At 33.1% G+C, this 26,026-nt stretch overlaps 2 protein-coding genes, 1 long non-coding RNA gene and 3 other non-coding genes across 11 annotated transcripts; 2 read left to right on the forward strand and 4 right to left on the reverse strand.

The window, feature by feature from the left end:
- Positions 1–1,087: 1,087 nt before the first annotated feature.
- On the forward strand, positions 1,088–4,536 carry LOC141721043 (protein ECERIFERUM 16). Its single transcript, XM_074523774.1, has 5 exons — positions 1,088–1,243; positions 1,482–1,826; positions 2,227–2,336; positions 3,104–3,208; positions 3,767–4,536. The coding sequence occupies exons 2-5, from the start codon at positions 1,484–1,486 to the stop codon at positions 4,409–4,411; spliced, it is 1,203 nt and encodes a 400-aa protein (XP_074379875.1). The 5' UTR covers positions 1,088–1,243; positions 1,482–1,483; the 3' UTR covers positions 4,412–4,536.
- A 551-nt stretch (positions 4,537–5,087) lies between these two features.
- Positions 5,088–14,149, forward strand: LOC141721044 (uncharacterized). Of its 2 annotated transcripts, XR_012574642.1 has the most exons (4): positions 5,088–5,301; positions 7,400–7,458; positions 8,577–10,565; positions 13,775–14,149. It is a non-coding gene; the product is annotated as an uncharacterized LOC141721044 (long non-coding RNA). The 2 variants fall into 2 exon arrangements; XR_012574641.1 differs by lacking the exon at positions 7,400–7,458 and having other exon boundaries at positions 5,089–5,301.
- Positions 9,270–9,341, reverse strand: TRNAQ-UUG (transfer RNA glutamine (anticodon UUG)). The gene has a single exon. It is a non-coding gene; the product is annotated as a tRNA-Gln (tRNA).
- On the reverse strand, positions 10,274–10,345 carry TRNAQ-UUG (transfer RNA glutamine (anticodon UUG)). Its single transcript has one exon. It is a non-coding gene; the product is annotated as a tRNA-Gln (tRNA).
- TRNAQ-CUG (transfer RNA glutamine (anticodon CUG)) lies at positions 11,273–11,344 on the reverse strand. The gene has a single exon. It is a non-coding gene; the product is annotated as a tRNA-Gln (tRNA).
- An 808-nt stretch (positions 14,150–14,957) lies between the features above and the next one.
- Positions 14,958–24,517, reverse strand: LOC141721045 (acyl-coenzyme A oxidase 3, peroxisomal-like). 5 transcript variants are annotated; one of them, XM_074523779.1, is made up of 14 exons: positions 24,143–24,517; positions 20,277–20,419; positions 18,452–18,569; positions 18,240–18,347; positions 17,945–18,117; positions 17,766–17,865; positions 17,422–17,496; positions 17,192–17,322; positions 16,809–16,944; positions 16,612–16,731; positions 16,237–16,383; positions 16,062–16,166; positions 15,820–15,921; positions 14,958–15,443 (listed from the first exon to the last, which is right to left on the reverse strand). In XM_074523779.1, the coding sequence occupies exons 1-14, from the start codon at positions 24,500–24,502 to the stop codon at positions 15,195–15,197; spliced, it is 2,067 nt and encodes a 688-aa protein (XP_074379880.1). In that variant the 5' UTR covers positions 24,503–24,517; the 3' UTR covers positions 14,958–15,194. The 5 variants fall into 5 exon arrangements, with proteins under 5 accessions (XP_074379880.1, XP_074379881.1, XP_074379876.1 ...); XM_074523780.1 differs by lacking the exon at positions 24,143–24,517 and adding an exon at positions 22,048–22,295 and having other exon boundaries at positions 20,277–20,614; XM_074523775.1 differs by lacking the exon at positions 20,277–20,419 and having other exon boundaries at positions 24,027–24,501.
- Positions 24,518–26,026: the final 1,509 nt, after the last annotated feature.

The raw sequence follows: 26,026 nt of genomic DNA on the forward strand, positions 1-26,026 counted from the left end.
TCTTCAGATTAAATCCTTGTAATTTATTGATACCCTGACGAGATCTCTGTCACTTGATTAAATCCACGATCTTGACTTATATCACTGAGGCATGATCAATTTCTTGAACTTCTTCCAGTGAATAAATTCCTCAAGTCTGTAGATGAACCTTGTCTCTGAATCCTTTGACAGATATTACTTTGCGAGATCTCTCTGATGGTAGTTCCACTATTTACTTATTACATTCTTATTTGAGTTGAGTTGAATCCTCGAATATACAAATAGGCTATGACATATGACTTACAAAGAGATGCATAATCAATAAAAAAATAAGTATATAGTTTATTTTATCCATGTAGGCTTTAGGTTTTATAGGTGAAATTTCAAATTTTAAGGCAACCAAAAGGTACTTTTAGAATTTTCATAATATCAATTGATTATTATTGAAATAACCCTACCATTATGTACTATTTTATTATCTATCTTGGTCTAGGAATAAAAAGTCACATTTTTTATGTTTGATAGACGAAAATATACAATTTTATACTTCAATTGTTGACATGAATACTGACCCAAATTTTAATGTCGAAAGAACATTAACCTGTTTATATTTTTTGGGAAAAAAGTCCAAGGGCTTGTTTTGCTGCCCTAATTTAAATTACTTATTCGCTTATGAGTCTGTAAGTAATTATCGACGATCGTTTGTCGATTCAACTTATAAGTCGAATTTATAGTTTATAACTTAATAAGTTTAATTTTAGTAATAACATATTTTTTTCAACTTATTTTAATTTTTCATTTTTTATTAACTTTAGTTTTAAAATATATGTTTTTAAATGTTAATCTAATTTAAAATTAAAATTCACAAATTAAGATAATTATATTTTAAAAATATTTATTTTAGTTCATTTTAGTAAAAAAATCTGACTTATAAATAAAATTATCCAAACACTTATAAAATTTATAACGATTCATCCACTTATTAGTTGAAAATCACTTATTATTTTAATTCATAAATTACTTATTTTAAAATTTTCAGAAGAGACTGTTGGAATACAAATTTGGGCTTTTAACTTTTGCAAATAGATTGACTCATCTACGGTGTATTGGGCTTTAAAAAATTGTATCCCCTCTTTTGCTTTAACGGATCCGACCCAAATCCTTGTCCATTCTTAAATCTTCAATCGAGATGCGCGTCTTCATGTAGTGTATGTTTACAGTTTTGCATAATCACACAATTGTTGTATGCGTGATAGCTGAACAGGTAATCTCAACTCTACTTAAATTCTAAAACCCTAGGATTTGTAAATTATTAAATATTTTCTGTTCATTTTTATTAAATTTTGATTGTGCTGTTAGTTTCATTTTTGTTTTTTTTGTTACAACTGTGAGCTATTACTGTTAAATATATGTTTTGTGTTTATATATTATGTAGAATGTTGATTGTGCTGCTAGTACTAATTTTTGGTTATGTATGTGGGTTTATTATTACTTGGAATTAGTGATGGATGCTAAATCTTTAGCGAAATCGAAAAGAGCACATACTCAACATCTTAATAAAAAGCATCATCCGAAACCGACATCGAAAGCTCCTTCAGCTGGTGTTGCTGTTGGAGGAAGCAGCTCACAGAAACCAAATGTCAAACAGTTTAAAGGTTCTAAGAAACTTCCCTCGAATTGGGATCGATATGAAGACGAGGATGATTTGGATTCTGAAGTTTCGGGGAAAGGTAGTAAAAGTGATGTTATTTTGCCGAAAAGTAAAGGGGCTGATTATGGTTACTTGATTTCTGAAGCCAAGGCTCAGGCTGATTCTAGTTATCCTTCGTTTGATGATGTGTTGTCAGGTGTGTTACTGACCTCTAACTTTAACTGTCATGATTTTAATTATTAAGTACAATAATTTGTGTTGGTTTCTGTTTTCGACTATGTCTGTTTGCAATGTTTTTTTAGTCTGGGACTATTTACAAGTTAGAATGTTCACTCATTGTATCTTTCCAGTCGTATAAAATTGGTTGATGCACAATCTTTTCTGTATCATTTTGTAGTTTATTTTTAGGGACTACAAAATTCTTCCTTCTTAGGTATCGATAATCCTATAAAATGAAAAAAAATGATTGTAACTTGCGGGCTATCTGTCTCATGAATCAAACACCGTGAACTGTTTCCATGGTACTGAACTTGGGTATCATAGTCATACACAGAAGAAAGATTTGGCCTAATATTTTCTTAATTTTTCTCGCACAGATTACAGAAAGGAAGTAGGTTCATTACTCTCTGTTAAAGGAGAAAATATTCTGTCATGGGCTTCGGAAGATGACTTTTTATCAGAGGACATAGCAACTGGTGTTCAAGAGGTACCTTATAGTTTCTAATATGGTGCATGAGATCAAAAGTATAAGATCTATTAGTGCATACTCATCACTATTCATATTCTATATCATTATGGTATGCCCTTTCTGTTACTGGAGAGCTCATTATTTTTTAATTCTTTTTTTACCCATAAATACTTTGTGTACTCATTTAAAAAATTGTCTCTATTAAAGTAATTGTATCCCTGTTCATTATTGTATCCCTTATTAGTAAGTTTACATGAGGGGTAAATCTTAGAATATTTATGCTGTCATCTCTTTTTTTTTCTTAAGTTTTCCTCCAGAGGAGAGTCGTGTTGGGACTCGATATGATAAAAATAAAGAATTTGTGTTCGGAGTATAGGCCGAAGGGCATTTTGGAGATGCATTTATGTTTGGTTTATTTTAGTTTTTAGATGGTTGTGGTGATTTGTGATTCTGCTTGTCCCCAGTGTCATGCTGAACTTTGTGTTTTGTAATAGTAAAACTAGGACAGAAGTAGTTAATGAATCTAAAAATTATTGAATGAAGGCACATATGAAACAGTTAGAGGGAAATGCAATATAATTGATAGCATTGTATTACAGTCTTCCTATGGTTCAGGATTGTATTGTTAATTTAGTCAGCTTAATGTGTTCTTGTATTTTAAGCATTTGTTTAATTGATATTTTTGTCCGGTGCAAGCACTCAGGTTATCAAGTTGCTTACATTATTTTCCTTTGCTTCATATCTACATGACATTGACTGACTTGTTTTATTTTTAAAAATTCTAGGCATCCTTTCTTTCAATGGATTTAACTGCTCTTGAGAAACAACTTGCAAAAATAGATTTGTCAGAAAGGCTATTCATTGAAGCAGATCTGCTACCACCAGAGCTGGTAATGCTGTATTCTACTTTTTAAGTTCTACTATTATGTCTCCTAAGGACAGTCTGATATAGATCCATGGTAGAGTAAGTTAATTTAGTATTAGGTATTGGGTGATGTGATCCTTTCTTCGTAAAACATAAACATTCCTTTCAGTGTTGTAAGAAATTATTTTAGCCATAAATGGTTTTTTAATGAAAAATTACTTTCTTACAAATAGGTTGGTCATGGTGGTTCTTTTTTTCTCCCAATGTTTCAAGTATATAATCTAAGTGCAGTGTGTTTTTTTTGGGGCGTTTTATCAAACTGCAATTTGTAGCTAATTTTGCAGCATAGACATGCACATATATTGCATTTATGTATTCATTAGGGGGCACAAGACATAAGTTTGCCCTTACTTTTGCCTTTGACGTAGACATAGGGATGAGCATGAGATGCTGTGTAGTGGTTGTATACATAGTTTTATATTAGTGTGGTTATTGTTTAAGCACTTGCGAGCCATCATTAGAATGTTCTACTCATATGTATCAATATTTATACTATAATAGATTTTGTGTTGCTTTACCACAGTGCAATGAGGAATTACAAAAAATCCGAGACCTCAAGCCTTGCACGAGTGAAATTCCAGTTAGAAGCGAAACTGCCAAAACTTCTTCTGAAGTATCCAAGGGAGCTAATAAATTTGATTGGGACATTGAGGTCCAAGGGACCAGTGATCTTGACCATCCTGTTAAAAGTGAATCATTAGCATTCAAAAGCAGATCTGATGAGAGCTTAATGCCAGAGTCCAAAATACAGCTCAGTAATGAACCTGCTTCAGTCCAGAATAAAAGTCATTATGGATTCAAGGCGGCAGATGCAGAAGCGGAGCTCGATATGCTCCTGGATTCATTTTCTGAACCAAATGTTCCTCAATCTTCTCTCTTGAAAGAAGAGCCTAGGTACAGCACTTCAACTATATTGGCAGAAGAAACTACGTCTGATCAATTGGTTTCTACTCGTGCGAAGAACAGTCTAGATCAATCTAATGCTGCATCAACTCTTGACGATTCGTTAGACGACCTACTAATGGAAACATCAAATAGAATCAACCAAGATATTGTATCAAGGTCCAATATTGTAAAGACTGCTACTCCTGATGTTCATCCATCATCCTCCGGCCCTATTAAGTCCAAACTATTGGATGACTTTGATTCTTGGCTGGATTCAATTTAATATCTCTGACAAGATCTCAGTTTTTGCTTATTTTTGTTGTTCTGTTTGAGTTATAGACATTTGGCAAACTGTAAATTACCAGAGCAACAGATTTTTTTTAAAGAAAGAGAACAGAAAATTGAACACATGCAAGAGCATGTTCGGTGGTGGTGTTCTTGAAGTTATTGCCATATTTTTTTGAGGGCAAAAGTTCTTGTCATGTCATGAAATCAGGAAGTGATTTTTGATGTTAAATATAGCTATATTTCAGCCTTCTAATCTTATATAACCTTCTAATTTTTAAACACAAACGTAAAATTATATTATTACTTTCATTGGGTCATTTGCATCTTTATTTGGTTCCATATATTCACCGGTATCCCTATTTGTCCGATCTTTATTTTAATTTTATACTAATATTTTAAGGGCTTTTTTAAACATATACAAATTTTTTCATTTTTTTTGCAAAAATATGTTTCGTAAGTTTTTATTTGCAAAATACTCACCCGTTTTTATTGTCAAGAAAATTTGTATGTTTGGAGTTTGTACAAAATTTGTGGGTGTTGGTCCTAAATATGATTTTGAGGTGAAAAATGATTTAAAATATTACTTTTATGATTTAAAATATCATTTTATCACGCTGTGTATAACATTTGGGCAAAAGACCCAAAACGCTTATTACAGTTATTCAATTGTTTTTTTTCTTAATCTTTTAAGAAGAGTGCAGCGTTTTGACATGAATGACATTTTGAATTATTTTTTAACCAAATTAACAAACCTCAATTCAAGAAAGGAAGAAACACCATTTTACAAAAGAAACATATGGGCAATCCCAGGTTAACAATCATCGCCGGCGACCGGTACTAGAGTAATCTACTACTAGGTTCCACCTCCAATCCGACCACTTCTGGGTATCATATTATAATTCTATACTTATATCTATTACATATCTTTTTACTTGTCTATTAACTCTTTTGGTTTAATTATGACTAGGATTTTGTTCCTTTAATTTGTTCAGCATCACTTGTCCAGCTACTGCTTCATTACTCTTTTATTATTTGTTTTTTTTATTAGCATGGTGCCTAAATTAGGGTATCCAATTTCTATCATACTTTGCAATATTGTGTGTAGTTTTTTTTTTTATGAGGCCAATTGCAGTAATATATTAGACTTAATACTTATGAGTTTTTGTGGCAGTTATGTATGTTAAGCGGACTAGTTAGTAAAGTTTGGAAGTAAGACTGCTTTCTTGTAATAAGGCCATATGGTGTTTTGTATAGAAGTAGAGCTGGGTTTTTTTTGTAATAAGGCCATAAGTGTTGTATATAGAAAATGAACATGTAATTATTTGGAAGATACAATGTGCATTTAATGTGTGGAGAATTGTCTTGTTCCAGGTCGAGTCGAGTACTATTCAGAGTCTCAGACGACTAGGTTACACTGTCTGATGATACACTACAAGAAGTATCATGCCTCTAATGAGTGACCATATTATAACCATTTTTCGTCTGGGTATTTTTTAGATAAAAAGGGGCATTGGCCACTTATTATTGAATTTATGAAAGAGCCGCCCGGAAAATGGATATTGTCATGCTTCAAGAAAGAGCTGAAAGGAAAGAAGATAGATCTATGACCAATATGCCCAAGTTGGCAATGCATTGAAATAAGATTTCCCTTTAGATCTCTCGCGTGTGAGGATTTTGTTGATTTGAGAAGAGATGCTCAGCATTTTGATCCAGCTAGTTCATTTCCACCTAAAACTAGGAAGAACTGACTTTAAATTGAAATGCTAGTTATAACTTTTATACTAATATCAGTCATACCGTGGACAAGTAAACAACACATTTTTCCTTTACCTTGAAAAAATCTACAAACGTTGAAAGGAGTAATTGTTACATATATCACTTTTTTTTTTAAAAAAAAATTGTTATTTTTTTTCTTGAATTTCTAAACTTATTTAGTAAAAATAGTGGACCTATTGCAGTGTAGTTTTCTTTAATTAACATGTATTTGATTCTTTAAAATATGTAATTTACTCCCTTTGTCCCAAATTAGTAGTGACTTTTTGTACGTAATCTAAGGTGCATTAAAATGACGGTTCCACAGATTATTTTACAGTTTCTTTTTTTTTTTTAAATAAAAGTTTAATATTTCTTATGTTGCTTTATGTATTTTTCCCATAGGTGGTACAATATATTATAGACAACATCATTGCCATTGCGGAGGACTTAAGTCATGTATTGAGATGCAAATGTGTGTCCAGTTCTTAGAATCTTCTTGGAACTCTAGTTTAGACATAGGAGCATCATCTTCACAGATATCCAGATATGACGCAGATGCTTGGAATCTTTAATGTGAAAATGACGTATCTGTACTCCTTGCACAGTTAATGTTCATAATTAGTGGTGGATTAAGGAATTTAGTATTGTGGGGGCCCTAAAATATTTTCTAAAAGTACTCAAGAAAATTATTGCACACCAACATAAAAAAGCAAGCCTGAATTATTGTTGGGAGCACAGTGTTTAGATTATCTAAATATACTACAGTGGAAATATCGATATAAATGCTGATGTTTTTTGTGGGGGCATGTGCCACCGTGAAACTACAACTAGATCTGCCAGTGTTTAGAATCATATATTGGTATGTTATGTGGTCATTGCGATGTAGCGAGGACTAGTTATGTCTGCTTCAATATTCTACAAAGATGTAAGAATCTTTCTGCTACTCGGTGGAAATTTAAGCTTGTAAATATTCTTCATTTATAATAATGAAAATCGCAGTCTTCAATGTAGGATTAGGATGCTGGACACATGTATTTGAAAAGAAGAAGTTTTTATGGAACTGAATCGTGTTTTATAAAGTTTTTATCGGAAACTAAAAAGTCATTAGTTTATTACATCAGACAAAAAGAATTATAGGAAGATTAGATTCCACTCTGAATACTGGATACTATACATTTGTTTATATGTCATTCCATTTGCTATCTCATAACTCTCATTTTTATTTTAGCTTCAGGTTGTAAGATGATTCATGATTCCCTGATCTATTATCTATTGTATATACTAGAGGTGCTCAAAACATTCAATTCTTCATATTTTTACCAGAAATTGTTTGTCCTTTCTGGTTTGGCAGTTTTGGTTATTTTTATGTTTCTATTGATTTATCTTTTGTACATTGCTCTCCTAATTCCTTTCTCAGTACTTGATACTGTATCTTCATTTTATGGTGCACATCACAAATTCAAAATCAAAGCTAAGTAGCTAACTATTTAAATTGAATCGTGTCCCTCACAGTTATATTTGACTTCTGTTGATGTTCTTATAGATAAAGTTCTAATATTGTTCTGTTTCTCTGAATCACTATGCTTATAATATAATTTAATAAAATTAGAAAGATTCATTGGGAATAGAAAAGGATGTGGGAAACTAACCAACTTTATAGGAATAGGAATAGAAGCCCGAGTTATCAATTTTGCTATAAACCACTGTGCCTCTATATGATATTAATAAAAAAGGGGAAACAGTATTGTAGAGAATGAAAAGGTTCTAATTTACTGAAACCAAGAGTAATTTTTTTCTTTTTACAAGAAAAAGAAACTACTGAAATCCCACCAAGTTTCGAATTCTTGTTTAGTGGTTTCATAGTCCCATGTCCCGACTGTTAGGCCATGATTCATAGAGTTTCCATCTGCATTCTTCGTCTCTGCCTTATTTCTAGTAGTTCCTGATTCTCTGTTTCGTGCGTCGAAGGGGAGGTGGTTACGAAATTTTAAGCAAGCTTGACTGAATTACTCTAATTTTACGGCTTTCAAGGAAAAGGTCTCTGCCCTTTTGTTATGTTAATTGCTTTATTCCAACTATGATTACATCATATCCCTTTCACCAAGTCCTAGGTCTAAGTGAAGGGGTCCTTTCGAAAAATTAATCTCTCTGAAAGCGTTTACCTTATTAGAAATTTTTTGTTGTTGAGAAAGGGGAACATATAAGGTTTTGACCTCCTTTGAAAGAATACTCAAAATGTATCTGTTAACTTCTTCGGTCTTGCAGATTTATGTATTTCATCAAGTTGATTGTTTACCCTCTGTTTGCCTTGTCAACATATTCTTACTATAACAATGTTTCTGAATGCCGATTTGTTTCCTGTTTGTGCTCAAAAACGTCATCTGAGTTGAGTTTCTTTCCTGCAGTGAGCACTGAACCTGTGTGATGCTCAATTACAGATGCACCGTCAGCTTTCCGTTTCTGACAGAAGAGTATCAAAACATAACCATTTACTTTGGTTGTACCGTATTGTTTCATCGCTAACCACTTTCATAATATGGTCCTTTGGGAATAGACATTTGCCTAATACTCATATCCACGAGTTCTAATTTGGACAGAAAGGAAAGGAAGTGAGAGAGAGTCAAAAGATTTTATTTCTAGTTCCAAATATCTTGTTTTGAGTTTTAGTCGGTTGAAACAGAGGGAGACGGAATTAAAAGCAACTCTTTGAAGAGTGGGAAGGTTTGGAGGGAAATTGTTGTTTTACTTGATATTTTGAAACTGGATCCCGTCTGACCCCCACAAACTAATTTTTATAACTTCGATTTCATAATCCTTCCTATTTTTCTGTCCAAGCTCAGAAATGGAGGTGGATCAGGAAATAGCCCAGTGTATGAGCTTACCTCCCATTGAAGAGGTCAAGACTGTTTATTTTCAGAACCCCCTTCCCCTTGCACATGTAATTACAAGGAAAAAAAAATAGAAGAAACATGTTATGGAGTATTTCCTATAGAGCTATAAAAATTTATACATATAAAACTGAACCTCTCATTATATCACAGTGGAAATGTGAGAGCAGTGGAACTCTATCCAAAAAAGGTTGATGAATATCGAATACCAGGTCCCACCAAGATTTGAACTCGGGTTATTGGATTCAAAGTCCAATGTCCTAACCACTAGACCATGGGACCATTGGTGTTCTTTATGTTTTCCTTTTAATACATTTTGATTTGTTTTACCTCAAGGTTGGATTTATGACATGGTTCTCTTACCAAAGACCTAGGTACGAGCGTCGTGGCAATGAGGATAAGTCTCTGGTTGTCAAAATTTCACTGGACCTCAAGTTTGGAAAATGGAGTCGCAGCTTCAGAAAATGCAATGCATGAAGCATCATTGGTCAAATACAATATATGTGTAACTTTATTATTTGTTAATTTCTTGGGGTCATTTATTCTTATGTTTCTTTTTTAATGAGAAAGCAGTGAGAATATGGTATTCTTATGATTTTTTGTTTACTTACAAGAGTAGCAGTCTTTCTACAATATGAAAATTAATCTTCTTACTTTTCCACATATACATAGATGGGAACTTCTCAAATGTGACATGGGATTGGAAATGTATGCCAGAACAATTTTTTTACGAAACTCAGTATGATGTTTAAGTAGTTTACATAACACTAAAATGGAATTAGAGCATTAGGTAAAGTGAGAGGAAAGGGAAATAGGAAGAATAGATAAATTCCACTAAGATATATAGATTTGGCATCTAATGCCCTAACCAGAAGACTAAGAAACTGTTTGCTTAATTATCTTAATTTGGCCATCACATGTGTTTAAATTGTTAAATCTCCTGTATATGTCTGGTAAAATTATATGATATATACTGATATGTACTGCTGATGATATGCAATTTTCTAATCTTAATACCTATAACTTCTTGCTTACAGTTCTTTACACTTCAGCGTTGGAAGTTCTAGTTTATTCTCTTATCTTGTTAAACTATGTCTTTATGTATAGTTTAGTTTGTACATTGGTTTCCTTTCTCGTTGCTTGTATGCTATATCGGTAAACAATGAAAGATATTACGGAACCTTATTGAAAAAAAGGTCAATGAATACAAGACAAGGTCCCACCGAGATTTGAACTCGGGTTATTGGATTCAAAGTCCAATGTCCTAACCGCTAGACCATGGGGCCTTGGTGTTTCTTTTCATGTTTTCATTTTGTTGTATGTTAATTCGTTGTTTTATACAAGTAGGATTTATGACATGGTTCTCTTACATAAGGCTTCGGTATGGGTATCATTGCAGTGAAGATAAGTGTCCAGGTGTCGAAATTTCATTGAATCTCAAATTTGGAAAATGGAGTCTCAGCTTCACAAGATGCAACCCGTGAAACATCACTGGTTGAATACAATGTATGTTTAACTTTCTTGACTGTTAGTTTGTTGGGGTTATTTATTTTTGTGTTCCATTTGTTATTACTTATTAGAATGCAGCGAGAATATGGCATTCCTTGTTAAAATAGCAATGTTTCTATAATAAGAAAGTTATTCTACTACTCTTTCACACATACATGGAAGATATCTTCTATGAAACTCAATTTGATGTCTGAATAGTTTACATTACACTAAATTGAAATTAGAGCATTGAGTCAAGTGACAGGAAAGGGAAATAGGGAAAGAAAGATTCCACTGAGATGACTAGATTCAGCATTTAATGCTCTGAGGAGGGGACTATGAGACCATTTGCTTAATTGTCTTAATTTGTCCCGTAAAAAAATTTGTATTAATTTGGCTAGCGCACATGTTTAAATTGTTATATTTCCTGTATATGTTAGATAGATAATATAATATATTCTGATATGTACTGCTCTTGATACACAATTCTTAAATCTTTAAACTTTTAACTTTGTGTTCACAGTTCCGTATACTTCTGGGTTGAAAGTTCTAGTTCATTCTCTCCTCTTGTTAAACTATGTGTATATATATTTAGAGAATAGTCTGTGCATTGATTTCGTTTCTAGTTGTTTTTGTATGATTTTGGGGAACAATCAAAGATGTGATAGGAACATAAAAGTTTAGTTGAGAATTTGACTGGATTAACCGAAAAAAGAAGTAAAATGAGGTCCCACCGAGATTTGAACTCGGGTTACTGGATTCAGAGTCCAATGTCCTGACCACTAGACCATGGGACCATATATTCTTATTTCTTTGGGAAAAATTAGGGTAGGTTGTTGATAGTTATTAAGCTGATTAATAACTATATTTTAGGTCCTTTTTAGGAGGTCTCTGTGGCCTGTTGTCATTTATTTCAATGAAGGAATCCAAATGTATTTTTTGCTCCTGTTCTTTTTTGCCTGGAGCTGAACAAAATCTTGGTCAGAATCTATATTAGTACTGAGTTTCAACTGTAGTCATAGTTGAATAATTCAACTTTGGCAAATGTCCACACTATACATTGAGTCATTTTTTTGCTAAAAATACGGCAGGTCTTTTTGTATCTATAATTTTTATTTTTGTCAGGGTATCTCTAAATATTTGATTCCATTTGTATATGCTACTTGAATAAGTGGTGCTATCTATTATCTACATATCACTCATTTATCTTAACCTGGAGAATACTTTTGGACTTGTTTACATTCTAGGATTTACAGACAATCCTTCTACGACATTCTACTCCTAAGCATGGAATATCTTTAAAATTATAACAGGGTAATGATCATCAAAGCACGCCAATTTTTTCTTTTTTCATGTTATTTGTTAATCATTCTGTATATTACATATTTTTTAAAATAGATAGTAGTTTTCCACTTATTTGTTTCATCATTCTGTATATTACATTTTTTTTAAGTAGATAACTGTGTCCATTTATTTGTTTTCTTTATTCTGTATATTTCATTTTCTTAAAAAGGAGTGGGGTTCTTTTACTACTATAGACCTATTATTTTCTCCACAGTTATGTGTATACCAGTATTTATAGCTCTTAAGTAACATGTTTTCTAGTATGCCGAGGTTATTTGTTTTATTAGCTGATTATAGTATTTACAAGTGTACATCTCGGCTTACAAGGCATGTTTAGTTTATAGTACTTCTTACATGTATGTAGCTTAATATCTCAACAGGAAGCACAATGACAACATGAGAGCAACAAAACTTTATCTAAAAAGGAAGATGGAGACAAGGCCCCACCGAGATTTGACCTTTGGTTACTGACCACTAGGCACTAGACATTAGACAACAAGGATGACTCTTATTATTATTATTATTATTATTATTATTTTCCTTGTATGAATGGATGTAGGAGAACGGTTCCTTTACTTAAAAATGAGGATTGTGTGTGTAGTTGAACTTGTTGATATATGTCTAAGGTAACAGCAATTATTTCAACTATCTAGCATTTCTATTTTAGGGGTAATACACTTTTTATGTTCGTGTAGTGACTAGATATTTGCAGGAATTAGGTATTCCTATCAATTTATTGCTAGTAGAACTAACAGCCCTCTTACATTATGAAGGTCTTTTTGGAAGTAATATTTATGAAAATAAACTTGATGTTTTAAGATATTAGTATCAGACACAAAAAATGAAAAAAGTGACAACGACATTATTCGAAGTGACAGGCAAGGAATATACGAAAATAGGAAGATAAATTTTTTCTGAGATGACCCAACTCAGAAAGAAATATTCTAGACGGGACCAATCGTGTTCTTCTATTTGTTTTTCTGCCTTGTCTTGTTTTCGCTTTAATATATTTGATTTTATTTTTGATATTTCCTATATTTATTACATATTTGAGATATTGTGCTCACAGTAGTTAATTATTAAAATTTGATTTAATAGATTATATTACAGATGAAGATTATTATAAATACGAAACTAATCCCTCATGTAAAAGAAATTGAAATTGTGATTAGAGCTTGAGTAATAATTTATCCCATTACCACTATATCATCATATGATTTTTTTAAGAAGAAAAATGTAAAAACCAAAAGTTTGTTTGAACTCTGAATACTGGATCCAGAGTACGATGTTCTGACCATTAGACCATGAAACATTGGGACAATAGAGTTTTCTTCCTGCAACTTCCCTGTATGTATTTGCCTGCCCTGTATCGTTGTGTGGATGTACTGTATTGGGAAAGCAGATGGGGGGTAGGTTTCTATATTTTCATGTTCTTATGAAGAAATATCTATGGGATTTATTATGCTAAGTAGCACTGTAATAAAATGCGAGAGTGATTTTACGGTTATGTCCTTTTTTACCTGAAGCACCACACCAGTTCTTTGATAGATGCTGTTAATACTCTTGTTTTGTTTTTTTGCCTGGTGAAGTCTATTTATAGACTGACATGGAAATTTGAAACTTCTTGACCTTCATAGTAATGGATTGAGGTTCTTCTTTTGCATCAAGCATACTCCAAGAATTTATGTATATTTGTTCACTCTGTATTGGCTCTGCAGTTATGTGCGTAAAAATATTTCAGCTCTAGATACGGATGCTTTCTAGTATGTTTCCTGTATTACTCAGTTGGCCTCTTTCTTTTCTTAATCAATTTTTCTTCTTTGCATCTATGTTGTGTTTTATAGGATGGATCTAAATATAAATTCCTTTGCTTCTGAATGCAGGTTTCTCCCCTAAATAGACCTTTTTTCAGGAATGAGTTGGATACGCAAAAGCCGTGGAACGCAAATGGAAGCAGCATTAAAAAATTTTGGGACTTTAATACCTGAGTTTGACATTGGCTGTGTTAGGAATATCTCAAGACTTCAATCTGCGGAGGCTAGAACGTGAGTCTTGATCGAGGGTCTTAGGTCTCTATATTTCGTATTAGTAAAGCACTCGATAGAACATTACAGTATAGACTTTATGATTGCTTTATGGGACGTCTTGAGTGTATTTGCTACAGAAAGATATCAGTCGATGAATATTATGTTTGTAAGTTATCTCCTATAGTCCTCTATCTTCTTCATAGCTGCAGTTAGCAACAAGTGGTTTTTCTCTGAAGTGTCTTCAAGTAATAATGTTAATTATACATTACCAAATAGCTATAGTGTTGCCAGTTCTGTTGGTTACATTTTAATTTTCCACAGCAATGCAAGTGCTAAGTTTTACCTTTGTGATTGAAATTATTATCCTGGAATTAACACACCTCTAGTTAAAAAATGTTGATTGCACATCCTTTCTCTAGCTATTCTTGTATTTTTTTTTTGGACTGGGAATGAACACAATTTTAGTTAATAATGCTAATTGACTCGTACTTTTATAACCATTACAGTATTTATTTGTGTAGACGCAACATTACTCTGTACACATGAGTATCCTGTACTGGAACTCTAAAATCTACTAGAATAAAATGTGATCATAATTTGTTGTGGATGGGGTAGGGTCCTGCTCCTATGGTAACCACTGAGGTTGGATCCAAGCCAAGTAATGAAGCAGAAGGTTATGTTCTTAATTGCTCTAGCTTCTCTTCTCATGCTAATGGTGAGAGTGTGGGGGCCTTGTTAATCCTTTTACGACGAGACACTTGCTCTACTTGGGCGATTGTTCAAAAAACAGATGACTTGACATTGTTCGCTCATGGTTAAAATGGGGGTACTGGACCCAATGCTTAACGAGGTAATATGTTCAAAAACTGATGACTTTAGGTTGTTCTTAAAATCTTTCAATAAGATTATATTTTCCATCCTGCTTTACACAGTGAAACTGATTCAGCATGTGAGAATGTGAGATGCCACTGAATAAAAGAATAAAATGAAGACAAAAAGAATTTTACTTCACAAAGGAATCAAACAAGTTACTCTGATATTAAGGAAAATATAACACTATATTAGTATATCACAGTGTTGGTTACAACAGAAGTATCTGAATGCTATTCGGCTAGCAGCAAATAAAAGTGCAGTTTAAGAGGATGAAACCTTATTATTACAACATCAGACACCTCAACCCCACTTGGATACTAGTAACTTGGTTGCATATTATTGGAAGATACAAGAGTTACACAAACCAAAACTAAATGGCAAACACCGGACACGATTTTGCAAATTAGTTTTGTACTGAAGACCAAGAATTTGCTTCAACCCAATCAAATGCTATAGGGCTCAGAAAAGCATCTGGTATTCCAAACGATTTGACCAATGCAAGTGCATGGGGTCTGAGCTCGCTGCATAGTTTAGTCACTTCTTTCCTCACTTCAGCAGCGTTATCTGTTGACAAATACCCGTATCGCAGGAAAGCTGAATCTTCTTCCAGGGTAGTCGTTACATACATGGATCTCACCAAACTCAAAATGTCCTGTCAAAAAAGGTGGCACTTTTTAGTCATCAGTTTGTCAACCTTGCTTTTCCCAAAGAGAACAATACCAATCAGAGGTTGTCATTCAAGCTATTTTACATGAAACTTTATGGTGTCAATTTTCACTGGCGACTGAAAGCCTTGTGCTTTACCTTGTTGGCTGTTCAGATATAAACTAGCGACATGAAAGTGGAGAAATGAATATACCTGCCCTTCTGAATTCTAGAGTGAAATTCTATGAAATTTAAATACTGCATATTTTCATCAAGCAATTAACAAAAATTATGCCTTTCCATATTGTCATGTTCTGTATATAAAGGACGATCACTTTGTATACCAAACACATGCACAAGATAGACTGACAATTTCTGAGTACCTTCAATTGGCTAGCCGATTCTGCTTCCTCGGCCTCTAAGAAAGTTCTTAAAATCGCAAGATCTGCAAAGGCTTTTCCCAGGTCTTCAGCAATCTGATAAGTCTAAAGAAGAGAGGAAAAGAGCGGGGGATATGATATTGGATATGGAAATTCAAAATGTAAGACAAGGTATGGAAATTCAAAAAGCAATACAGACTTAATGAGAGTAAAATAACAGTAAATGAAAATAAATGCATTCTTACCAAAGTGAATGCTTGTTCTGTGCTCACTCCCTGTGCTTGATACTGAGAAACTTCTGCAGAAAAGCGATTCAATAGATCCCTCTCTCTCAGGCATAGAATATCCACCTGGGAATGATCAATTGTGAGCAACAAATGTTACTTATCCGAAACAAGGATAAATTTAAGGCACCATTACCTGAAAGTCAATGCTCCTAAGTGCCGAACTTGTGAGCTTAGATGGGACAACAGGACAAGGTTTGTTCATATGCTCTAGGCCTAACCCTTTTAGAGGCCTCTTTTTCTTTTTCGCGGACACAAATTCTGAGAGAAGAGCTTTGCTAACCTATGAATAAAAACCCAAACGATTGAAGTTTCCGGATTTATATACTTAAAATTAAAACTGATTAGTTGTTTTCTATATACTACAGCATTATTTCAAAACATATTTCGCAAATTATAATATAATAAATATAAACACCAATGATGTTGAAATCAGAATTCAGGTGCTTAAGATCTATTATCCAAAGCAGTATCGGGTTCACTACATATTGGTCATTAACATCAACAATACCTGTTGCATAAGGACTTTATTGTCACCTTCAAAGGTGGACTGAACATCATACTCACTTTTAAGCTGACCAATACGATTCTCGGTCTTTAAACCTTGTCCCCCGATAGCTTCACGACATTCCTGATTCAAACATTTGCAACTCAGTAAAGACACCAGTATAAGTCTGACCTACTTTTGCTTGTAGTTCTGAGTACAACCTGAAGAGTCCGCATGTTATGCCAGGTCAATGTAGCCTTAAATGCACTGGAAACAACATGAATTGTTTTATATGATGCAGGAGTCCTTGTCACATATAGCCTTTTCAGATAGTTACCAGCAAAACTCATAGCATATCTGTATCACAAGAAACAGCTAATGCTTATAACAGCGACAAACTCAATCATCATAAAGAAAAGTAAAAAGTGAGACTCGACCAATGGTAACTTGTCTTCACTACATCTTAAGTTTACACGGGGATTAAAATACTATACTTATCTTGCTACTTCTATATATCTTAGGAATTTGTGTCAAATCATCCAGTTGAGTGAACTGAAGAGAACTTAAAACTTAAAAATCATGTTTACAGATTCGAGGAACTTACGTCTGTGCAATAAGAGGTAATAGGCGCCTTTGATGACTTGGATAATCAAGAAGAAGAACTTCAGGTCCATTCGGAGTGAGTGAAAATGCCTTCCTTGTCAATGAGTACCTTGTGGCAATTGCTAAACCAATCTGATAACAAGTGAACTCATATAATACAGCTAATATAACCAACAAAGGAGTCCACAACTAAATGAAAAGAAAACAAGTTAAGTTATAATAATTAGTTACCTTTGCTGAATAAACCGCACTGGATGAAATAGTTACACGACCAAATACCAAAGGGGCCATGAATGCGGCAAACCTCTGAAACATATCAACACTTGTAATTTTTGAGCTTATATTAGTCAATATATATAAATGTTGAAAGTTTACACTTTTTTTGTACTGCACTCCTGCACAAAATTCAATTTCCCTTTTAACAAGGTTATCTACAGCCTTCTTGATTGTGTTACTTACTTATCCTTTTAAGGTTCAAAAGATTTTTTGGATATATGGATGTTCAACTTCCTCCGGTCCAGACAACTAGTTACTATGACACACAAAACATATATAGCCACGGGAAAAGTAATTACCTGATCCGGGTCCTTGATCGAGCTTAGATACTGGCCATCTTGAGAAACATCGGCTACTGAATTTAACAGATTCTCTCTAGGTATTCGGAGATTATCAAACCTGGTTATTACATATTGGAAGAGTTAAATTCATCTAATATTAACCTGCAGACGAAAGATAAAAAAAACAGGGGATGTACCATATTCGGCCATTGTCAACACCATTTAGACCAATCTTATGGCCACAATCAGCAATTCGAACTTTCGGGCATATATCGCCATTTGCATCTCTGATTTGGGCTATAAAAGCATGAACCCCTTGGTTTTTCCCATCAATCTCAAGCTGTGAGAAAACTACCGCATGTGTTGCATGCTATGTATAAAAATAACAGCAAATAAGCAACAGAGTTTTGCTTGAGCTAAATCTTAGGCTGTTAGCAGAAAGTGACATCATATTGGTTGTTATCTGTATTTCATAAATATACAATATCTTACATTAGCTGCACCTCCGATCCAGTATTTTTGGGCTGACTCGCATGGTGTGTTTATGACAAACTCTCCCGTGCTTGCATCATATCTGGTCAATGTTTCAATTCCACGGACCTTAAAAATTGAAACAGAAAAACAGTTAGGGAAATTTAAGGGAAGAATCAAGACACTAAACTGCCAAATACCACAAACTGAATGACTAAATTGCATTGGCATACATTACTTCCATGACCTAACTCCGTCATTGCAAAGCAACCATACACCTTATACGTTTCCGTATCTCTCAACCATTTGTCATGATGCCGCTTTGTGCCCAGATTCAGGATGGCACCACCCCTGTTTAGTTGAATATGGTAACCAAATGAATGAATTCTTAGAGACTATATCAATTTAAGAAAGCATCTCAATGCAATTCTTAGCCACTATATCAAATTTAGAAAGCATCTCAATGCCAGAAATAAATTCCAATTGCAGATTAGAGTAAAAGTTCAGACTCATAAAGGCTGTTCCACGTGGTCTATTTAAAATTTATTACAAGAGTGGAGTCGAGAAATCAATTAGCGTTACTAAGGATATATGGTTAAGCATGCAATGTAGATGAATAATTACAACTTCTTAATCTATTAGATACAATATTGCAAGTCATATTATACATGTAAATTGACAATTTAAATTTTAGATAAAGAACATGAAAAGGATAATGTCATACATTTTAACAAGCAAGAATAAATGAAGACAACCTAGAAATCTTATTTGAGGCAATACAAACTCTTAATAAGCTAGCTCAAGCATTTGACTACTGAGTAAAGTTGGTCAACATGCCTGACTGGATGTTATCTTCTGGTCGCCTAACAATCAAGTCAGTTATGAGATTGCGTACGACCTGAGATGTAAGCCTTTTTTATTTATCTTTTCCTCTGTTTCTAGAAAAATCTTTTCCACTTGATGTTTATACCAACAACTGGCAAAGATTTAAAAGAATATTCACTTTGAACCTAATTATTTGAAAAAAAGAGATACAGGATCTATGCTTAAGCTTGAGTTGAGCCAAGGTAAATCTTGACCCATATTTATTACTACAAAACAAAATGTTTTTTGCATTAGATATCAGCTCATTAATGAGCAAGAATCCAAGCCTAGCCGATAAATGAGATTGAGATCGAGGTAGTTCACAGACAGCTTGGTTTTAAAGTGCTGCCCCGAGGAAAACACATAAGGCATGTCACCTTTATATTTTTTTTTCTAAAATGTCACCTTTATATATCATGGTGCAATAAGGAATAAAGCGATTATAACTTGGACCCGTAGTTACCAGCTTGTGATTCTTTCTGACAAGTGACAACTTACAAGCATCAAAGAGTCCTAAATTTACCAATATAAAGAAGCTTAAAATTATAAAATGTTTCATAGAAAGCTTCCACTGTGTATCACATTTCTACTTCAAGGTCAGAGACTGCTTTTGAAGAAGGGAGCTGTCAGAGGAGGAAAACCTTCAAGTGTACTAGATCGCCGAGGTGTTTATAATTGATCATCTTTCTCAATCATATCATCTATATAAAAAACTTTAAAGATTTTCACAATCATATTTTTGATCATCTTTCAGAGTAATATAGCATCATCAATATTCTACAGCCAATTTTTTATGTCTAAATATTCCTACAAGGCCAAAAAGTACGGTTCTCGGATTCACGGGTATACTTTAATTAAAAAGAAATATAATTACAGGTCACAGTCGATATATATGCACATAGAAGATGGTGTTGTGTCAAGTCTAAAGTGTGAGCCAGACAAAAATTTCACTTATAAGGATATGTTTGGAAAACTAATTTCAATGTTCAAATTAATGTTAGTCTAAATTAGCTTATAGATCTGTTGTTGAGATAACAAAGTAAAATTATAAAAAGCAAGAACTATCTACTTAATAGTTAATATTTTACTGATCCTATTTTAAATTGACAGGAGTTAATATTTATCCTGTCAAGTATAAGCCTAATATAAGCCAAACAGACCCTTATTGAACAATTGGGGAAAACAAAAACCTACCAAAGAAAGAAATGAACACCAAGCTTAATACCAAGGGAATGATCAAACACGCCATAACAATCCGCAAGGGAGAAACTCCTCAGCTCATTTTTCGGTCCCTTGGCAGTAAGAAATCCATCAAAAGCACCGTTACGCGTCAAATACTCAATGCGTCTCATAGTCATAATCCTCTGTTGTTCCATCCCCTGATTATAATCAGGGGATGCAAACACTACACGGCCTCTATCCTTACGCCCGAACAAGTCACTTTTAATCATGAGATTGTACATCATGTCTCTGTCTTCCCAGTTGTGACCGTCCATGAGCTTTCGCATTTCGTGAGTGTCGAATAAAATAGGCTCTGAAAGGTCGGGGGAAGAATAGTGGAGACATGTTGAGGGTTCAAGAAAAGATTGAGGGTGTTGAGATTGGCTTAGGAGGTGCCTGGACAGGACTTTTGTCCGAAAACTCACTGTTTCCATATTTGTACATTGGTCAGGTTCATGTGAAAATTAGTTTAAAAGGTTGTTATAAAAACAGGGCGATGACCTGTTAGGAGTCTTAGTTGGTTGGCGCCATGACAGAATTTCTTGTTATTATGCTATACTTTTCAACAGCTAATCCTAATTTAAATACTTGATAATTGATATATATATATATATATTTGGGCAAATTGGTATTAAATTTTATTCTCATGAATCGTATATGTATTTTATAATTTATTTCTAACATTTGAAATATAATTTTTCAATAACACTATATAATGTATAAACTATAGAGTATTTCTCATTTTTTCGGAGAACAATGCATTTTACAAATAATTTGCAAAGACTAGCAAGTTCTTGGTCTAGAATATGGGCCACAAACCAATTACATAAATATTACTCAGTCCCACTGGATACTGTTTATGTTATTTTTCGGTACACTTTTTGATTAAAGTATACTTTCATAATATTTTTTTAAAAAAAATCTGAAAAAAAATTTAATGTTTAAACTTTTATTCAGAAAAAAAATTAAAAAAAAAACATTATGAAACTATACTTTATTGAAGCATCAAAATAAGTGCGTGCACGTAAACAACTCACTATGTTTTTACCATTTTAGTAGATAGTAACGTATAAATATTAATAAAATCTGCATACCAAACATCTACAGCCACCAATCAATTACATAACAAATATTGGGTTTCTACTGCCACCAACCAATTACATAACAAATATTCCGTTTCTGCTATTAGAGTGAACAATGCATATCCGATTGAACAATTAGTGATTCCAACAATTTTAATTTTTTTAATATTCTTATAGCACTTCCTAGGAGAGGTATGCAATTTACCGTAAGAAGTGGCAACATTGAAGTGCAAACCCCCATTTCTAAAATATCCTGAATAGTTATTTTTATGAATATACAAACTATCAAAGAAAAGTTAGTGAACAGTAAGTAATCGGACCAAAAACAGAAGAAGTTACCAAAGGAAGAAATGAACACCGAGCTTGATCCCAAGGGAGTGATCAAACGAGCCAACAGCATCAGCAATAGCGAAGCTCCTGAGCTCATCCGTAGTAAGAAATCCATCGAAAACGCCATGTCCAACTAAATACTGTATCCGTTTCATAGTCATTTCTCGTTGTTGCTGCATCGACTGATTATAATCGGGCGACACAAATACTTTACCACCTCTATTTTTGGGCACAAACAACTGACTTTCAATAATAAGTTTGTACACCATGTCACGGTGATCCCAGTGGTGACCATCCATTAGTTTTCGCATTTGGTGAGTGTCGAAAAGGACAGGCTCCGACTGATCGGGCGGAGAATAGCTGATGCATGCTGATGATTGTAGAAGAGATTGCGAGGATGATGGACTTTGGAGGTGTCTCGACAGTACTTTTGTCCGGAAACTCACTGCGTCCATTGATGTTTGTGTTAGTTTCAAGTCCTTGCGAATCAATTTTTGTTGGGTTACGTAGAAAGAACAAATGAGAATGATGGGAAATGATAAATGGCCACGGCACGTTAGCTAGTCTTAATTGGTTGGCGCCACAACGGATGTCTTGTTTTTTACACTTTCCTTCATGGAAATATCCTGAGTCTCTCGTCCCGGTCCCAAATTAATTGGTTTAGACACTTTGAACGCTTCTTACTTACGGTGTAAAATATAATCAGAGCGCTTAAGTTCGATTTCGGCTTATTAAGACCTCGATTTGGCTCGATTTGCTAATAATTTGAATTTGAACACAAAAATATATTTTTCAAGAAAATGAGCTCGAATCGAGCTTTTGACGTGTTCGGCTCGAACTCGGCTCGCCTCGGTTTGATTTGAAAAAAATTCAAAAAAAATATATTTTATTTATTGGTTTATTATGAATATTATGAATATTTTTTATATTATTTCTCAATTATTGAATCATATATGTCAATATATATATTTTAGTAATATGAAAAAAGTTTCACATAAAAACAAATTTATTTAAATTGATGTTTTAATAATTAATAAGTGATTTTGCTACTACTTGTAATTACTCCTGTTTTTTTCTTTTATATGACATTTGACTTTTGTGGTGATCACATAGTTAAAATAATAATTTTTAAATTTTTCTTTTTGTGAATAAAAATATATAACAAAAACTTTAATTATGAAAAAAAAATTAAAACTATTACTTTAACTATGTGGTCAATGGACTTAGAAATGTGTGCACAAAAGTTAAATGACATATAAAAAAATAGAGAGAGTCGTATTTACTCCTAGATTGGTGTTTCAATTTTTTTTAAACTATTTAATAATGACATAAATTCTTGGCTCGTGTTCGACACGATTTAACTCGTGGTCGATATGTTAATTAAAGAGTTCAAACTCAAATATAAATTTCCGCTCTTTAAAAAGTTGAGCTCAATTTAATTTAATTTAATTCATAAAATAAAATTAAAATTTAACTGTTTGATCAAAACCGAGGCTCCATTAGCCCTAAACGTAAGACCATCCACAAACTAAGCTCTCTCTTTCGAGGTCACATCCACTTTATTTATTATAATTCATCCTACTATGTTTCACTTTCTACCCCATGTAGAGGTCTTTACTTTACCTATCGAACAATTATTATCCAAGGCCCACAAAACAATTTTTTAGAAAATTAAATTATTTATTTAATTTTGTATGAGAGCATATTTTTTATTTGTAAGAAATTTAATTACTACAAATATTACAAACTTTATTCAGAGAATAATATTTTTTATGATTTTTATTAGAACTGACTACCTTTTTTTCCTTCTATAATATTTTTATTATTATTCTCCTTTTGATTATATACTAACTTACAAATCGTGAGACACACAAATAGTTTCTAATATTTTTTTAATATATTATTTATATTTTAATACATATTTTCATTAGTAAAATATAGAAAATTATAAAACAATTTTAATTAGTATAATGTGGTAGATATCTTGAATCATGATTATTTTCTTGTATCTTGAAAATAATTTATATAAATATCTATAACTACAAATCTACAATACGTTCTTGATGCATAGTCCAGATTATTACAATAAGTGATATAAAAATTCTAATCCCACCTACTAAGAGAGGTGAGCGTTTTCACGGTCAGAAATTGCAACATAATTTTCAAGTGCAAGCCTATATGGCTACATATATTCTGAATTGTTACTTTCAAGAACATACTGACAGATTTTATACTCTACTAAAGGTAATACTAAGTTCTCAAACCAAAAAAATAAAGTTAGCCAGCAGCAAAAAAAAGAAGAAGAAGTTACCAAAGGGAGAAATGTACACCAAGCTTGATCCCAAGGGAGTGATCATACACACCAATAGCATCACCAATAGCAATGCTCCTGAGCTCATCAGTAGTAATAAGAAATCCGTCAAAAACGCCATGTCCAACCAAGTACTGAATTCGTTTCATGGTCATTTCCCGCTGTTGCTCCATGGACTGATTATAATCAGGCAATACAAATACTTTACCACCTCTATTTTTGGGCATAAACAACTGACTTTCAATAATAAGTTTGTACACCATGTCACGGTGTTCCAAGTGGTGACCATCCATTAGTTTTCGCATTTCGTGAGTGTCGAAAAAGAAAGACTCTGAATGATCGGGCGGAGAATAGTTGAGGCATGTTGATGATTGTATAAGAGATTGCAAGAATGATGGACTTTGTAGGTGCCTGGATAGAACTTTTGTCCGGAAACTCACTGCGTCCATTTCAGTTGATAATATCTTTCCAAGCATTTTTTGTTACGGAGAGATTTAAGAGAATGATATAAATAGCTAGTCTTGGTTGGTAACGGCGATGTCTTTTTTTCAAAACTTTTCGTTGATTGGTTGGTTGGTTCTCGTCTCGGTCAAGTTTGACATACCAACTTATAAACTCATGGTCTTACTTTTTTGACAGTGTTAGCCGTTATGTACCACCGAGTGATGTAATATTTTATTTTAATTTTCTTTTCTCAAGTACACATATTTCCGTTGAACCAAAAATTCGTCTTTTACAAAAATTATTTAATTTTCCAACTATTTTGTACCTGTGATCTTATAAATTGTTTAGTTAATGTCACCATTCATACATTAATATATATATATAGAGGGTTAATTACAAACCGCATTCCCTTGGTTATTTCCATTTTCATTTCTTTATCACTATTTTTGATAATTGCACTTCACACCCCAAACATGTTTTGGCGCTGCAAATCGCACCCTTCTGTTAAATATGACCGTTATTTTTAAAATTTTCAGGGGTATTTTAGGAAAGTAAGAATATTAAATTATTTTTAGATCTTTATTTAAGGTTTTTGACCCTCTAAACGATACATACTGAAAAAATTTAAAGAACGAAAGTTGTTGGGAATGAAAAGATCTTCTCGAAATAAAAAAGGTTCAAAATATATATATATTTTTATAATTATTTTTTAATAAATTCATTATTTATATATTTAATTTAATTTTGGCTTCGTAATTTTTTTGAAATTTTTTGAATGTTATTGTTTTGAAAAGATTTTTTCATTCTCCACAACTTCCGTTCTTTAAATTTTTTCAGAATGTATCGTTTAGAGGGTAAAAATCTTAAATAAAGATCTAAAAATAATTTAATATTCTTACTTTCCTAAAATACCCCTGAAAATTTCAAAAATAACGGTCATATTTAACAGAAGGGTGCGATTTGCAGCACCAAAAGTGTTTTGGTGTGAAGTGCAATTATCAAAAGTAGCGATAAAGAAGTGAAAATGGAAATAACCAAGGGGATGCAGTTTGCAATTAACCCATATATAACTGAATAAGAGAAAAATTACCCTTTATTAAGATAAACTTAACTCCAAAATAAAGCTAGCTGGAATGCTTGACTAGTACTGCTACTACATTAATAAATTGTGTCATTACAATGACATCATTTATATTATTTAAATATATTATTTAAAAGGGACGATTTGTGGCAACCGCCACATACCTGTTAGCCAACCAACTGTTTTTTAGCTGTTGGATGAGGCAATTAAGGGTCCAGATGTGGATAACAAGTCCCACGGACCGCGTATAATGTCAACGGTTCATGTAGACGGACCGCAGACAATGTCAGGAATTGTAGATTATTTCCTTATCCTCGTCAGTCCCCTTCTCACCCCCATTTTCACCACATACAAATACACACAAAACTCAAAAAACACTCTCCAACTTCAACATTTTAGGCGATTTTGCGACAATTTTTTTCAAGAAATTCAAGCATCTTTCCGGATTCAAGGTATATTTCTTCTCTTGAATTTT

This window comes from Apium graveolens, chromosome 4 (assembly GCF_009905375.1).
Source record: "Apium graveolens cultivar Ventura chromosome 4, ASM990537v1, whole genome shotgun sequence".
NCBI lineage: Eukaryota > Viridiplantae > Streptophyta > Magnoliopsida > Apiales > Apiaceae > Apium > Apium graveolens.

What these genes read in the sequence shown, in the direction of transcription:
- LOC141721043 (XM_074523774.1), top strand. Translation starts at nt 1,484, where the DNA reads ATGGATGCTAAATCTTTAGCGAAATCGAAAAGAGCACATACTCAACAT. An exon ending in GTTTGATGATGTGTTGTCAG is followed by an intron (nt 1,827 to 2,226) that starts GTGTGTTACTGA and finishes TTTCTCGCACAG; the next exon opens with ATTACAGAAAGGAAGTAGGT. An exon ending in TAGCAACTGGTGTTCAAGAG is followed by an intron (nt 2,337 to 3,103) that starts GTACCTTATAGT and finishes TAAAAATTCTAG; the next exon opens with GCATCCTTTCTTTCAATGGA.
- LOC141721045 (XM_074523779.1), bottom strand. Translation starts at nt 24,502, where the DNA reads ATGCTTGGAAAGATATTATCAACTGAAATGGACGCAGTGAGTTTCCGG. An exon ending in ATAACATGCGGACTCTTCAG is followed by an intron (nt 16,732 to 16,808) that starts GTTGTACTCAGA and finishes TGTTTGAATCAG; the next exon opens with GAATGTCGTGAAGCTATCGG. An exon ending in CAGAACAAGCATTCACTTTG is followed by an intron (nt 15,922 to 16,061) that starts GTAAGAATGCAT and finishes TCTCTTCTTTAG; the next exon opens with ACTTATCAGATTGCTGAAGA.